General features: G+C 36.8%; 1 protein-coding gene across 1 annotated transcript in view; it reads left to right on the forward strand.

Moving 5' to 3' along the window:
• The first annotated feature begins 3,672 nt into the window (after nucleotides 1-3,672).
• LOC139636702 (mucin-2-like) overlaps nucleotides 3,673-15,494 on the forward strand; it is a 33,673-nt gene continuing 21,851 nt past the window's right edge. The window contains exons 1-4 of the mRNA XM_071504973.1: nucleotides 3,673-5,763; nucleotides 7,372-7,423; nucleotides 7,609-7,650; nucleotides 8,352-8,411. Of these exons, the coding sequence (XP_071361074.1) occupies nucleotides 7,390-7,423; nucleotides 7,609-7,650; nucleotides 8,352-8,411 (136 nt within the window). The 5' untranslated portion in view covers nucleotides 3,673-5,763; nucleotides 7,372-7,389. The remainder of the gene's footprint in view (nucleotides 5,764-7,371; nucleotides 7,424-7,608; nucleotides 7,651-8,351; nucleotides 8,412-15,494) is intronic.

Below are 15,494 nucleotides of genomic sequence, written 5' to 3' on the forward strand. Positions count from 1 at the left end.
AAAGAAATGTTATTTGTTATTACACAAAAATCCAATTTCTACCTTCAGTTTGTTTGATATGGGATCCACATGCATCTTAAAAGTGAGAATGGTTACCAACCAGAGTCCTTAGTATTTATAACATTCAGCTGTTTTAAAGGGTTTAGATATGGGCAGTAGGCTGGATACTCTTAGGTGACCCAGAGAATAGCATACATTTAGTTTATCTAGAAGTTAACACAAGCTAACGTTTGATGAGAGAGATCTAAAATATATCAAATGCAGACTAGTAGATTTGCAATGGCCAGAGCCAGTGGCATAGAAAATAGTGTCCTCTGCATAAAAATGTATATTACATTGTGGGTTGTCCGATATTGTGTATGATGAATTTAACAAGACCAAGAATGGACCCTTGTGGAACTGTGGACTGCTGCATTCTATTGGAGAGGTACTCATAAAACAATTTAATGGACTGTTCTACACCAATTGAGCTTGGTTTACCCTGTAGAATACCATGAGTGATTGAAAGAAAGGTCTATGAAAAATGTAAAAAAGGAAGCACACTGTTGATGGTTGTCCGGGGCTTCAATAATATCCTGACTACTTGGCCTATAATATGTTATTTGACTCTTTAAACGTGGACGTGGATTTTTGCTAAGCAGAATGATTTTGAGATTGGATGGTAATCATTTAAGTCACTAGGATCACTACCTATATGTAATAAGATAACTTGTTGGACCAATTTTTCTCTAAGCTTTGTTAAGAACATGAAAAATGATCATGCTGACAATGAAACAGTTCAAACAATTAACAGTAATACTGTTGATGAGATCAGCTAGTATCAAAGACAGATTGTATGATATTTACAAGAATGCATTGCACTTGGGCAATGTAAAGAAGAGGTTTTTACATTTTACAATGGCTGTATGTTGTGGTTATGCTAAATACAATCAAATGTATATAAATGTTTTTATTTCAGAGTAATATCCTAAATTATTTGAGCAAGAATAATTATTAAAATAAATATCAAATAGAAGCAATAGCAAGTGATCATAAAGTTTAATTTATACCATTATGATAATATTCTTCTTTTTCTATTACACTTTACACCTAAAGTAACTTTCTGTTGAGATCATTTATTTCATATTGTCTCACCCACCAGGTACCCTGTGCAGTGACACTCAAAAAGGATTTGTTCACCATTGGCTGTCAGATGTTCAACAATGCAATCAAACCTGTTCACACTCAACAGGAACACCTCATCCTACATACCAGAATAATGCTGTGCAGCCCCCCTGCTCATGTGACATTACAGTACTTACTTGTTAACTTCCATCTTCAAATAATAGAGACTATGGCTTCAATGAAGACATATCTTATCCATGGATAAATGCTTTTAAATCACATCATATTGCACTGTAATGGAAATGTCATTTTTGCTTATGAAACCCCTCATCAATGTTCCTAAGAATATTCAAGGACAAGATAAACTCTGCATTATCCTCTGTCATTTTGGTGTATGCACAAGAGACATGACAACGTAGAACTTGCCGTTCTGATAAATTAACCCACAGAGTACTATAAAAGACTGACATACATTGAGCCCCAAGCTCATGTCAGTCATGTCAGTTTCTGAACGGAAGTGTTCAGAAATGGATTTTCAGCAGGTGCATTACAATATAATAAACATGTAGTAAGATGTACCACTTAGAATACAAAACATGATGCTCAAGGCAAAACCAAAAGTTAGATTACAATACTAAAACAAATTCCAAGAAAAACAGAAAACTGGAAATATTTTGTTACATGGCAGGAGGCAGAGTGACTGTCTATATGAAGGTAAAACTTAGAATACACCATAGATTGTGTATTACCTTGGAAATATACTTTATTTTAGTATTCTAAAATACATTAAGTGTGGAATTACAAAGTAAGTGTGTTTTTCTAATGATTGCACAACTTTGAAATTGTTGCTCCTATAATGAGATAACCACTACAATAACAATGTGCAATTTTTTTTCCAGATAGACTTTAATATACTGTGTTTTTGCTGTTCAAGACTTTCATACAGATCAGGCCAGTGGTAAGTGTAATGTTACTTAAGCTTGCCTTCAGGCTATATAGCAGTCTTAGGCCTTGGCTCACATAGATGGATTCATTTGTCATCTATCACCTACACAAACCTTTGCTTTGGATGCAAAATTCAAAGCTCAAAATGTAATCAAACAATTCATCCTGTTATATAGCTTAACAGTATGACCTAATCATGCTTTACTATGCCAGTATAGTACACATCTCCTAAACATGTAGATAATAGTCACTTGGCACAAACTGTTTCCACCATAAAGCATACTTATTATTCTGTGGGGACAAAAAAGACTGTCAATCATAATATTTTCAAAAGTCTGTTGTTGTAGCAAATAGTACTCTCACTTTACGAAGACGTGTTCTTCGTAAAGATTTCAGTGAAAAACCATGCATGACAAAAGAGAACTGGATCTACAATCCAAATTTCATAATCACACAACCCACACATAATGTATGTAGCTTAAACAGACAGAGGCTGTTACCACTGTGTCTTGGCTGACTAAGTGATTGTCAGGTACCCCGATCAGCCTTCATGCTTATCAGCCTTTCACAAACATTGTGGCTGTCTATATTTATCCATATCTATTACATACTGAAAAATATACTGCATATTACACTCAGTATACAACAATACATCAATACAACATTCCAGCAATAAATACTCCCTTTATGAAGGATATAATGTTCAGTTTTTATTGAAATTGTTTTTGAGAGGTGTTGATTCAACAGTATAATCATTTTGGAGGATGTAGCTAGCAGAACTGTTGAACTGCACTGCATTACACAGAGACGTGTTTCGGTTATTGAGCTTACCCTCACTGATATGAATCTGGACAAAATAAAAGAAACACCTGTCAGTATAAGGCAGTACAACTCAACAGCACCACAAATTGCAGCCTCTAAAATGCCCATGAAGATGAATCCAAACTTCTGTAAAACTGTTTCAACACAAATTGAACATTGTAACCATCATGAAGCCAGGATTTATTGCAGGATTACTGTATTAGACTGTGTTAGATTCAGCTAATAAACTACCCCCAAAATGAAAAAGGAGTGTAAATGGCATGTATGATACCTCCTGCTAAAAATGGAATTAATCACATTTTGTGACACAACACCCACTAGTGATGATGCAAAATAACGAGGGTTCATATGCGTTTGAAATCTCAATTTACTTCTCAATAGAGAGTAAACTACTGAGCATCTATTTTATAGACAGTAGTGAATGAATGGACAGGGAAGTGATTTTGGACACACCCAACATACATCACATTGAAATTAGCTCTAACTTTTTTAGTTGTTAGAGCCCAAGGTTCTCCCATGCATAAAAATAGTAGCTACTTGGTTAAGAAAAATTTTAATTTTCATCATTAATTTCTTTCATTTTCACAGTGATGTAATTGCAGCATACAGAATGTTGTTGATTGACATGACTATTAGTTTTACAGTGAATGGTAGCTGGTGGCAACCTGCCAAGCTAACTGGCAAGTTTGTCATTTATATATATATATATATATATATATATTTTTTTTTTTTTTTTTTTTTTTTTTTTTGTTGCTTTAAAAGATAAACTAGCCTTCAGAGCAAGGTAGATGGGTGTATGGGGAAGCTTTATTCATTTTGTGTGTTTTTTTCTGTTTTTGACATAAACCACATAGACAGTGACCACTAAACACAGAGCAAGCACCTAAATGATTAAGTTGTATGCAGTGTATGTGTGTTTTAAACTTGCTGTAGATAGTTAGGGTTCTGTACCAAGGCTGTTATGCTTTCTCTTGAAATAGATTAGTTTTTGCATTTTTTGTTAGCATTATTGCATTTGTTAAAAAACATTTTCCTCAGTTTACATAACAGTAAGCTAAAGAGTTGGAGTTCCAAGCTTCTTCTAATTGTTATGAGTGGTTGTGTCCTCACTATAATATATTTTTTATAATGTACTGATAAACACTGTTGGGCAGTAACAGATGACTTTGTAATATTATTGCTTTTTTAGTAAAGAGTAGCATTACAAATTCTTAATTACTTTACGGTGACTGATCACGGTCAGTAAATAAAACCACACCAAAGCTAGGCTGCCTGATAAACCAGAGATTCTCATTTTCTCTTTATACATGTCTTAAATGCTGAAGATGTTCAGAGAGCTAAATAATCTCCAGAGCGTATTTGCTTCAGACACTGTGTTTACTTGCTTGTTGAATGAATTGCTAGTCATGTTAAACAAACAATGTTTCACATGCATTTCTTGAGAAAAACACTGTCAGACTTTGCTCTAAGTATAGCCTACATAGAAAATTATTCAAGAAGTTGTTTTTTACCATTTGGATGAAGGCTACACTATCTGTTAGTAAGTACATCTCCACAAATCTTCTGCGTGTGCAGAAGATGTGTCCATGTGTGCTGGAAAGCTATATTGTACATTAGTTCTTACAGTATAGTATGCAGAGCTTCGTCAGTGGGTAAGTCAAGAAGTTGTCAGAACTGAAACAATTAACTGGACTACTAGACTTGTTAATATCCTCGCAGAGGTGACAGTAGCTACTGGATGAGGAAGTCAGCCACATGCTCTGAAAAATAATGAGGCATATAGGACTCTTTACTTATTTCCTGAAAACATAAACAGACTGTGATCATAATAATCCATAATCTACTTAATTACTGTTACACTGCATGCGATGTTAACAATGTAAACTGGTGCTTACTCTTTTTCATATACCTTTTGTCATCTTTCGCATCTTGGCTGGTAGGACAGTGTGTGGACCCCACCCTCATACCTTTACAGGTAACATACTATAGGAACTTTGTGTCTAAAACTTGTTGTGTTTACATACATATCCAGTTTTGTGATGAGTTGAATACTGGATGTGTAACCTGTATGTCATAAACATAAAGATGTAAATGTTGGAACAATTGCATGCATCAAATTAAATGTAATACATTCTAACTGATTATGAGAACCCATTTTTACTCTCTGTAGTAATGTAAGTCTTTTGCTTTCAACTGCTGTACTGTAAGAAGAAGCGGACAACCTGCAACATCTGCATATAAGTCATTTAATGATACTGATGGCTCCAGTGTGCACATGGAGGCTCACAAGATGATCTAAACCAGGACAACATTACTTTTTGAATGTTAGGTCTGGATTTAGAGCAGTAAATGCATTAGATGAGTGGAAAGGAATGAAGCTGTCTTCCTGTCTAGTGTGAACAGTTCCTTTTGAAAGAAGCAACTGATAATTTTTGTTAATACAGACAAATCAAGAACTTTGCAACACTCTTATTTGAAAGTACTAATTATACAGTTGAGTTTTGGCACCAGAGGCTGAGACTATATTGTGACGCCTTATGCATGTTTGAAATTGCAAGGATGTTTTCATTGTTCACACATCATTGGCATTTACACTTCTCAACTCCACATCAACACCTCCAACCCAACCCCCCACTCCAAAATCTACACACACACACACACACACATACACACACACACAAAAACATCCCCCAAGACAAGTCTTGCAACTTATGTCAGATGTTTCAAAAAGCAAGAATTTCTTGTCTCTCACACAAAAACCTCACTCACCAAGAAGTCCTCACTTCCATTTGTGTGGTGACATCTTAGTGTGAGCTTGTACCATTCATTGAACAATTGCCGTGAAAAGAACGATATTGCTGCACAGTTGGACTTCAGTTGGACTCCTCTGGGGTGAGAAAGCAAATATTTCTATTGACATTGCTGTAGAACTGAATATACAATTGAACAGTGAAAGTATCAACCATAGGAAATAACTTTGCATCACTAGTGTCTGTCTGATGTTTCATCTACCCATTTTTAATACATATATGCATACATGCTGTATTTCAGTCTCTGGTTTTCTGTACCACTTTTCAAACTATAAATTGAATTGTGGGATTTTGAAAGAATGATTTTGATTTGAGCTCAGGGGAAGACTATCAGTGAAATTCAAATCAAAATTTCTCTGTGAATGTGATGCTTTGATATGTGTGGCAATTTGTTATTCAATTGTGTCATTATACATCTTGTTAAATGTAAAAAAATGCCTGAAGAATAAAGCATTAATAAAAGTAATGCATATTACTCTGAAGGCTGTAAAAGTTAAACACACTTGGCACTGATGGATTGCACTGCATAGCCTGGGTGTGGCCGCTGCATGAATATAAGATTGTCCAACAGGAATGTCAGTTAATTTAATCCTTGTAAAGGCAACTGTTTTATCTGATAAATACTTACCAATTGTTTTTCCAGGAAAATATTTTTAAAAATGGCTTCTGATCAAGCACAGATGTATTCTGTTACATATTACTTGAAATACACTCATTTCTTTTGACACTCACAACAGCAACAGATCAATAGTGTTTCAGGGAATCTAAATTATTATCTATATCTATATTATTATCAATTATTTATTTATAGTGATAACCACATCATTGTTAGATAATAAAAGAAATACTGTTGCCCTTAAGTGACAGATCCAGTGTCCAAACTGCAATCTAAGTGACATTTCTCTTCATAATTGTCATTCATTACTGAACTGAACATGAGCTTAGAGTCACAAATCAGGTGTCTGCTAGACACCCAGAAGGTTCTTCTTTCTGATTTCACTTCTGTATAAAAAGGGAATATTTGTGAATAGAGGTTTAGCTGGTGACATATCTTATGTATGCTCACTTATAAATGAAATATTCAGATGACAATGTGAATTGAATTCACAAAGAGCAGAGAAGTATGCCTTCTAAACTGGTCAGTAGCAACACAAAGGATTTACATTACATATTTTAGGCAGAGCATACACCTGTAGTTGGAATCTTGAACCGGCCCAGAGGTGTGACGCCATCAGATAAGACAAATTAACCCAAACTTGTCTCTCCAGAATGTTGGCATACTGTCTGACACGCAGAATGTGCATGATAAATCTCTTTTAAGCTGTTCTATGCTCATTCTAAAGATGAGTTTAGCAGTGAGTCACAAGGACTCTCATTCTGTTATTACATTTGATTTGGCAATAAGTCCTGCCTTCGCAACAATTATAAAAGTCAGTTTTTATTAAAATTTTGATTTTGGAGGATAAAGTTTACAGTGTTGTTAAATTACAGTATATTGTGTATATATATGTCTATGTGTGTGTGTGTGTACACACATATACACTTAATATACTTAATATTTAGTACCTTTATCCATATAAATGGTGTGGATAAAATATTAGTAATGTGTATAAGAATGATGTCTATGTTTGTATTTCTTCTGCATACTAAAATATATTAAAATGCATTTATAATGAGTTATATTTCACAGGAACCAGAAACAGGGAGGATGGATCCTTTCATATTCCTTCTCCTATTAGCAGGTATTTTTTTGGTGGTGCATATATCTCTCTCTCTGTTTGTGTGTGAGTGTGTGTGTGTTTATGTGTGTGTGTGAGAGAGAGAGATATACTAATAAAATTATAATACTTACAAAAAATATCATTATTTTGAAAAATTGACAGAATTTTGATTTGATATTTAATCTTTGTGAAATTTACCCCTGCAGGACTAATGGGAACAACGTCAGCAACCACTAACACGACAACAGGTAACAAACACAAATACAAACACAGGCCAAGATATAGAAAACACTAAAAGCAATGTATTCAAATCTTGTCATAGATGACCTGTTGGTTGTCATAATTGACCTGTTATCAATTTTTGCCAAACCAAACCAAACCAAAAACCTACTATTAAATAGTAATGTCATTATGTAATTATTAGTAACCAGGATGAGTTGATGGAGAAATACTTTTGTTTTGGTTGATCTAAATCACTGACATAAAAACTATGATTGCTGAGCTCATTTGTTAGTCTGCTGTACACTGAACATTTTAACAAATAGATTTAAAATGCTCTTTCCTATTAAGATTTTTTTGACAATGTTCTTTTTTACTGCCAAACATTGTATTGTTACTTTTAGTGTTATATATAATATTTTATAGAAACTTGACTTTGATATTAACTATATAAAAAAATGAAAATTCCCTGATTACAACCTCTCTAAAAATGCCTGTATGTTATTTATATACTTTTTACATGAAATAATGGATATATGTTTTTTTAAGACATGATCTTTTTTTGGGTTGTATGTCTCCATAGACATACATACCTCTCTAAAATACCTTTATATTATTTCTGTATTATACATCATAATCAGCTGTGAGAAAAGGTCTTAATAATAAAAAATTTAATTTAATTAAAAATAAAATTTTAAAATTAATATACTGTATATTATATGACCACCAGGAAATGCAACCTCACTACCAGTCAACATGACCTCACCACCTCCAGTCACCACATTGCCAGGTAATGTAACTTCTCACACCGCCTATCAATGCCTGTGTCTTAAAATGTCCTTGTCATAATCATGTTGATTCAACTACTAGTCAGTGAAAACATTTTCATCTCCTTGGTAGAAATTCCAGATCCACTAAGAAGGTATTATCAAACCAAGTATTATCATGGCATAATCAATTAAATTGTAAATATGTTCACTTTAAAGGTCCGTTAATTATTACTCAACACAAATACAATATAACCTATTTAAAAAAACTTCACCACCAATCAATGCAACCTCGTCACCACTCAACATGACCTCACCACTAGTGGTGACCAAAAAATCGTATTTTCATTGCCATGGTGATATGAAAAGTGAATTAGGAAAAAAGTTTACTCACGCCATTCATTCACACGGGGTTTTTAAGGCGGGGCACCTGAACCAAATTAACCAAAAAAAACCCTAAACTTTCTGTTCTCTACCACGTTGAGATGTCAGGCTTCAGCCTCTGCTCTCTGACACACATATACACAGCGGGCAGCAGTGATGGTGGTAATAAGTGAGAAGTGAACTTTTTACAGAATCTGACAACAACTACGATCGTAGCTCTGTAAGTGTAATCAAAACCTTGTAAGCGTCCTTCATCACGCCACCTGTTCAACAAGCTTTAAACATGTTTTTAAAAAAAAGCTGTTCCCATCTACCGCGGTTTGTTTTACACGTTAAGCTTACATTGAACTGTTATGAGCAAGCTAGCTAGCACTCCAGCAGCATTACTTACAGGCGACATGAGCAGCAGAGGAGGAAGGAGGAAAAAACTGACAGTGACCAATGTCTGTGTTCTTCATTTAGCTTCGCTCACTGTTTTCATCTCAGGAATATTATTTAGTTTATTGGCATTTTACATTAGTTTAAAGACAGAGACGTTATTGAGTTAATATACAGTGACTCTGCTGCTGTAAACATTATTGCTGCTGCCGTTGTGGAAACTCTTTTTGTTTATTCTAATCCTGTTCTAAATTTTAATCTTTTTAAAAATTAGAATAACCAATGTGAGTATCAACGAAGAACCAAATAAGCCGTACTGTATGAATAAGATAAATATAACATTTCATGACAGAACCTCCACTGTCTCACCACTGCAACCTCAACTTAAGCCTCAAGACACTTAGGAAATACCTGCATTCACACTCAGCATGTGAACATTTAACTTTTACATTTAGATGGAGCCTGGATATCTGGGCCATCATGTCAATTTGATGGTGACTGTGAGGTTAGCTGGCATGATGTGGGAACTGCATATGCACACCTCAGTCATATCATCATCGCAATATTGAGCAATTTTATTGCGCATCGTAGATTTTCCTCATATTGTGCCCTAATCACGATCACCACCACCTTCAATGCAACCTGAGCACCAGTGCACGACCTCACCATTACCTCACAATGCCTCATGACCAGTCAATGCAATTTTACGTCCAGTCATCATTGCCAGGTCATGTAGGTCAGTCTATATACAACTCCACTTTCTTTGTTTTTCTAAGCAGTAAAATGTGCACACAAGATACTATTTTGTGCAGCATATTATCTTGTGATTGTAGCTTGTGCACACAATATCCTAATATTGAGCTAAGAGATATTGAGATGCTCTGCGTTGAACAGCTCATTGTGTGTGCACAAGTTATCTTGTTTGCACAAGATTTGTTGTGAACACAAGATAGTAATTTGTGCACACAAGATCCTTATATTGAGCAAACAACATAAAACTTGTACACAAGTTATTAAAGGTTCTGTAAACAATTGTCACTGCCACTAGATGTCGCACTATACTGTCATTGTCTCAGACCCAAAAAAAAGCACCTCCAACCTTAGTCCCTGTGAGTTTATAAACATATGACGGACCAATAGTTCAAGAGGTGGGACTCAGATACACTTATATGCACACATACATGCGCTGATATGCAAGCGCTGCCAGAGCGGATACCAAACACAGAACAGAGAAGCTCAGATTACAACACACACAGAGGGCTAGGTAGGACTTCTCTGCTTATAACACCATTAGTACACTACATCTTCACATAGAACATAGGTGTTTGCTGCTATATCATCACTTAAAATCTAATTTTAAGAACCTTAAACTTATTTGCTCTGGATGTCATGTTGTGCGTGCAATATAAAACATTATCTTCTGAAACTTTGAGAGCTTAGTACTTTAAATAATGAATATACATGTTTTTCTTAAATAATAATAAAATAATGAAATAGTAAATAGTATATTAAAGTATTTAACACCATCACCAGGAAATGTAACTTCTAAACCAGTCAACAGGACCTCATCACCAGTCAATGTAACCTCACAACCACCAAACATGACATCACCACCAGTTGATGTAACCTCACCACCAGTCAACATGATATCACCACCACTCAGGATGACCTCAACGCCACTCAACATAATCTCACCACCAGTAAATGTAACCTTACAACCAGTCAAAATGACCTAACCACCAGTCAACATTACTTCTCCACAAGTCAGTATAAGCTCAACACCCCCAGTCACCACAGTGTTATTACCAGGTAATGCAACCTCGCCCATCACTACCACTATCCTTAACTTTTCTTACCATCATGACAAGCCGTTAATACCAGTTACTAAAATATTATCAACTTCTCGTTAAAATGCCAGGTATACAAGTGCGTATTGCTGCCCCGCCAGAAAATAAAGTATCTTTGCATCTTGCTGTAATGACAACCTGCTTTCTAGTAACCAAGTGACCACCTTACCCAATTACCAGTTCCAGATCAAAGAACAGCAGGACTCAATGACTTTATCACCATGTCTACTATGTAACATACTCTGCATAAAAGCAATCACTGATTGTACACATTGATTAGATGTGTAGAAAAATGTTGTAAGTAACTTAATCAAAACAATTGCACCACCAGTCAATACCACGTCACCACCAGTCAACATGACCTCATCACCAGTCAACACGACCTCACCACCAGTCAACATGACCTCATCACCAGTCAACACAACCTCACCACCAGTCAACATGACCTCACCACCAGTCAACATGACCTCATCACCAGTCAACACAACCTCATCACCAGTCAACATGACCTCATCACTAATCAACATGACCTCACCACTAGTCAACATGACCTCATCACCAGTCAACACAACCTCACCACCAGTCAACATGACCTCATTACCAATCAACACAACCTCACCACCAGTCAACACGACCTCACCACCAGTCAACATGACCTCATCACCAGTCAACACAACCTCACCACCAGTCAACATTACCTTATCATCAGTCAACACAACCTCACCACCAGTCAACACGACCTCACCACCATTTAACACAACCTCACCACAAGTCAACATGACCTCATCACCAGTCAACACAACCTCACTGCCAGTCAACATGACCTCATTACCAATCAACACAACCTCACCACTAGTCAACATGACCTCACCACCATTTAACACAACCTCACCACCAGTCAACCTGACCTCACCACCAGTCAACACGACCTCACCACCAGTCAACATGACCTCATCACCAGTCAACACAACCTCACCACCAGTCAACATGACCTTATCACCAGTCAACACAACCTCACCACCAGTCAACACGACCTCACCACCAGTCAACACGACCTCACCACCAGTCAACATGACCTCACCAGTCAACATGACCTCATTACCAGTCAACATGACATCACCACCAATCAACACGACCTCACCAGTCAACATGACCTCATCACCAGTCAACACGACCTCACCACCAGTCAACATGACATCACCACCAGTCCACATGACCTCTACACCAGTCAACACGACCTCACCACCAGTCAACACGACCTCACCAGTCAACACAACCTCACCACCAGTCAACATGACCTCATCACCAGTCAACGCAACATCACCGCCAGTCAATTTAACCTCATTACCAGTCAACATGACCTCATTACCAGTCAACATGACCTCTACACCAGTCAACACGACCTCACCACCAGTCAACACAACATCACAACCAGTCAACACAACCTCACCACCAGTCAACATGACATCACCACCTCCAGTCACCACAATACCATTGCCAGGTAATGCAACCTCTCCCATTGTATCACTGTCACTTTCTTTAAATGCCCTTACAATCTTGACAACCTAACCACTAGGCAATAAAAGAAATTATTATCTTCTAGTTAAAATGCCTGGTCAACTAAAAGGTTTTATCTCTGCAGTTATTATCATGACACAATCAGTCCATTCAATTTTAAGTCAGTTCAATTTAAAGGGCACAACATTTAATCATTACTCAACACAAATACAGTGTAAATATCACAATGTAGTATAACTTGCTTTCATGACAATGTAAATTTAATTCACCATATGATACATGCATCTAATCACCACTTCCACCTAAAATGACAACAGGACTCAACAAGATTCTCATGGTCTGTACAATATAACTTGTTCGCAAAAGTTAATTTGTTGTGTCCACAAGATAGTAGCTTGTGCACACAAGATCCTAATGTTGTTTGAACACCATGAAACTTCTTCATATGACACGTTGTGTGTGCAAAAGTTATTAATTTGTTTGCACAGGATGTCAGATTGAGATTTCAAGATAATAAGTATCTTTTAGGACTTCGATGTAGTTTCGCTTCGTACATTAAATAATGGATATTTGTTGTCGTTAAATAATTGTATCATATCATATATGCTTGGGTGTGGAGACATACAAGTCACAGGTACATTATTTAGACTTACTTTGATATTATGAACAAAGAAATTGCATGAAGATTAAGTAGTTCTCTGGTTACTGCCCCTAAAATAATTAAAGCAAACAATCAGAAAAAGGTAACTTATTTATATGACATTATCACCAAGAAATGCATCTTTTCCAAGACTCAACATGACATCATCACCACTTAACATGACCTTGCCACCCGTATATCTAACCTCACCACCATTAGCATAACCTCACAATCAGTCATCATAACCTCACCGCCACTCAAAGTGACATCACCGCCAGTCAATGTAAGCTTACCACCAGTCAACATGACCTTACGACCGGTCAATGTAACCTCACCATTAGTCAACATGACTTCACCACCACTCAACATGACATCAACACAAGTCAATGTAACGTCTATACCAGTCAAAATAACCTCATCCCCAGTCAACATGACCTCACAACAACTCAACAAGACCTCACAGCTACTCAACATGTCACCACCACTCAATGTAAATTTACCACAAGTCAACATGACCTCACCTGTCAGGGTAACTTCATCACTATTTTGTGCAGCATATTATCTTGTGATTGTAGCTTGTGCACACAATATCCTAATATTGAGCTAAGAGATATTGAGATGATCTGCATTGAACAGCTCATTGTGTGTGCACAAGTTATCTTGTTTGCACAAGATTTGTTGTGAACACAAGATAGTAATTTGTGCACACAAGATCCTTATATTGAGCAAACAACATAAAACTTGTACACAAGTTATTAAAGGTTCTGTAAACAATTGTCACTGCCACTAGATGTCGCACTATACTGTCATTGTCTCAGACCCAAAAAAAAGCACCTCCAACCTTAGTCCCTGTGAGTTTATAAACATATGACGGACCAATAGTTCAAGAGGTGGGACTCAAATATACTTATATGCACACATACATGCGCTGATATGCAAGCGCTGCCAGAGCGGATACCAAACACAGAACAGAGAAGCTCAGATTACAACACACACAGAGGGCTAGGTAGGACTTCTCTGCTTATAACACCATTAGTACACTACATCTTCACATAGAACATAGGTGTTTGCTGCTATATCATCACTTAAAATCTAATTTTAAGAACCTTAAACTTATTTGCTCTGGATGTCATGTTGTGCGTGCAATATAAAACATTATCTTCTGAAACTTTGAGAGCTTAGTACTTTAAATAATGAATATACATGTTTTTCTTAAATAATAATAAAGTAATGAAATAGTAAATAGTATATTAAAGTATTTAACACCATCACCAGGAAATGTAACTTCTAAACCAGTCAACAGGACCTCATCACCAGTCAATGTAACCTCACAACCACCAAACATGACATCACCACCAGTTGATGTAACCTCACCACCAGTCAACATGATATCACCACCACTCAGGATGACCTCAACGCCACTCAACATAATCTCACCACCAGTAAATGTAACCTTACAACCAGTCAAAATGACCTAACCACCAGTCAACATTACTTCACCACAAGTCAATATAAGCTCAACACCCCCAGTCACCACAGTGTTATTACCAGGTAATGCAACCTCGCCCACAGTCTATCACTACCACTGTCCTTAACTTTTCTTACCATCATGATGAGCTGTTAATACCAGTTACTAAAATATTATCAACTTCTCGTTAAAATGCCAGGTATACAGGTACGTATTGCTGCCCCGTCAGAAAATAATAAATAATAAAATCTTTGCATCTTGCTGTAATGACAACCTGCTTTCTAGTAACCAAGTGACCACCTTACCCAATTACCAGTTCCAGATCAAAGAACAGCAGGACTCAATGACTTTATCACCATGTCTACTATGTAACATACTCTGCCGAAAAGCAAACACTGATTGTAGACATTGATTAGAAGTGTAGAAAAATGTTGTAAGTAACTTAATCAAAACAATTGCACCACCAGTCAATACCACGTCACCACCAGTCAACATGACCTCATCACCAGTCAACACGACCTCACCACCAGTCAACACGACCTCACCACCAGTCAACACAACCTCACCACCAGTCAACATGACCTCACCACCAGTCAACATGACCTCATCACCAGTCAACACAACCTCATCACCAGTCAACATGACCTCATCACTAATCAACATGACCTCACCACCAGTCAACACGACCTCATCACCAGTCAACATGACCTCATCGCCAGTCAACATGACCTCACCACCAGTCAACATGACCTCACCACCAGTCAACATGACCTCATCGCCAGTCAACATGACCTCACCACCAGTCAACATGACCTCATCACCAGTCAACACGACCTCACCACCAGTCAACACAACCTCATCGCCAGTCAAC

The sequence above is a fragment of the Trachinotus anak genome, unplaced genomic scaffold, assembly GCF_046630095.1.
Source record: "Trachinotus anak isolate AG129_WGS33_773 ecotype Australia unplaced genomic scaffold, CSIRO_AGI_Tana_v1 ptg000019l, whole genome shotgun sequence".
NCBI classification, from domain to species: Eukaryota; Metazoa; Chordata; class Actinopteri; order Carangiformes; family Carangidae; genus Trachinotus; species Trachinotus anak.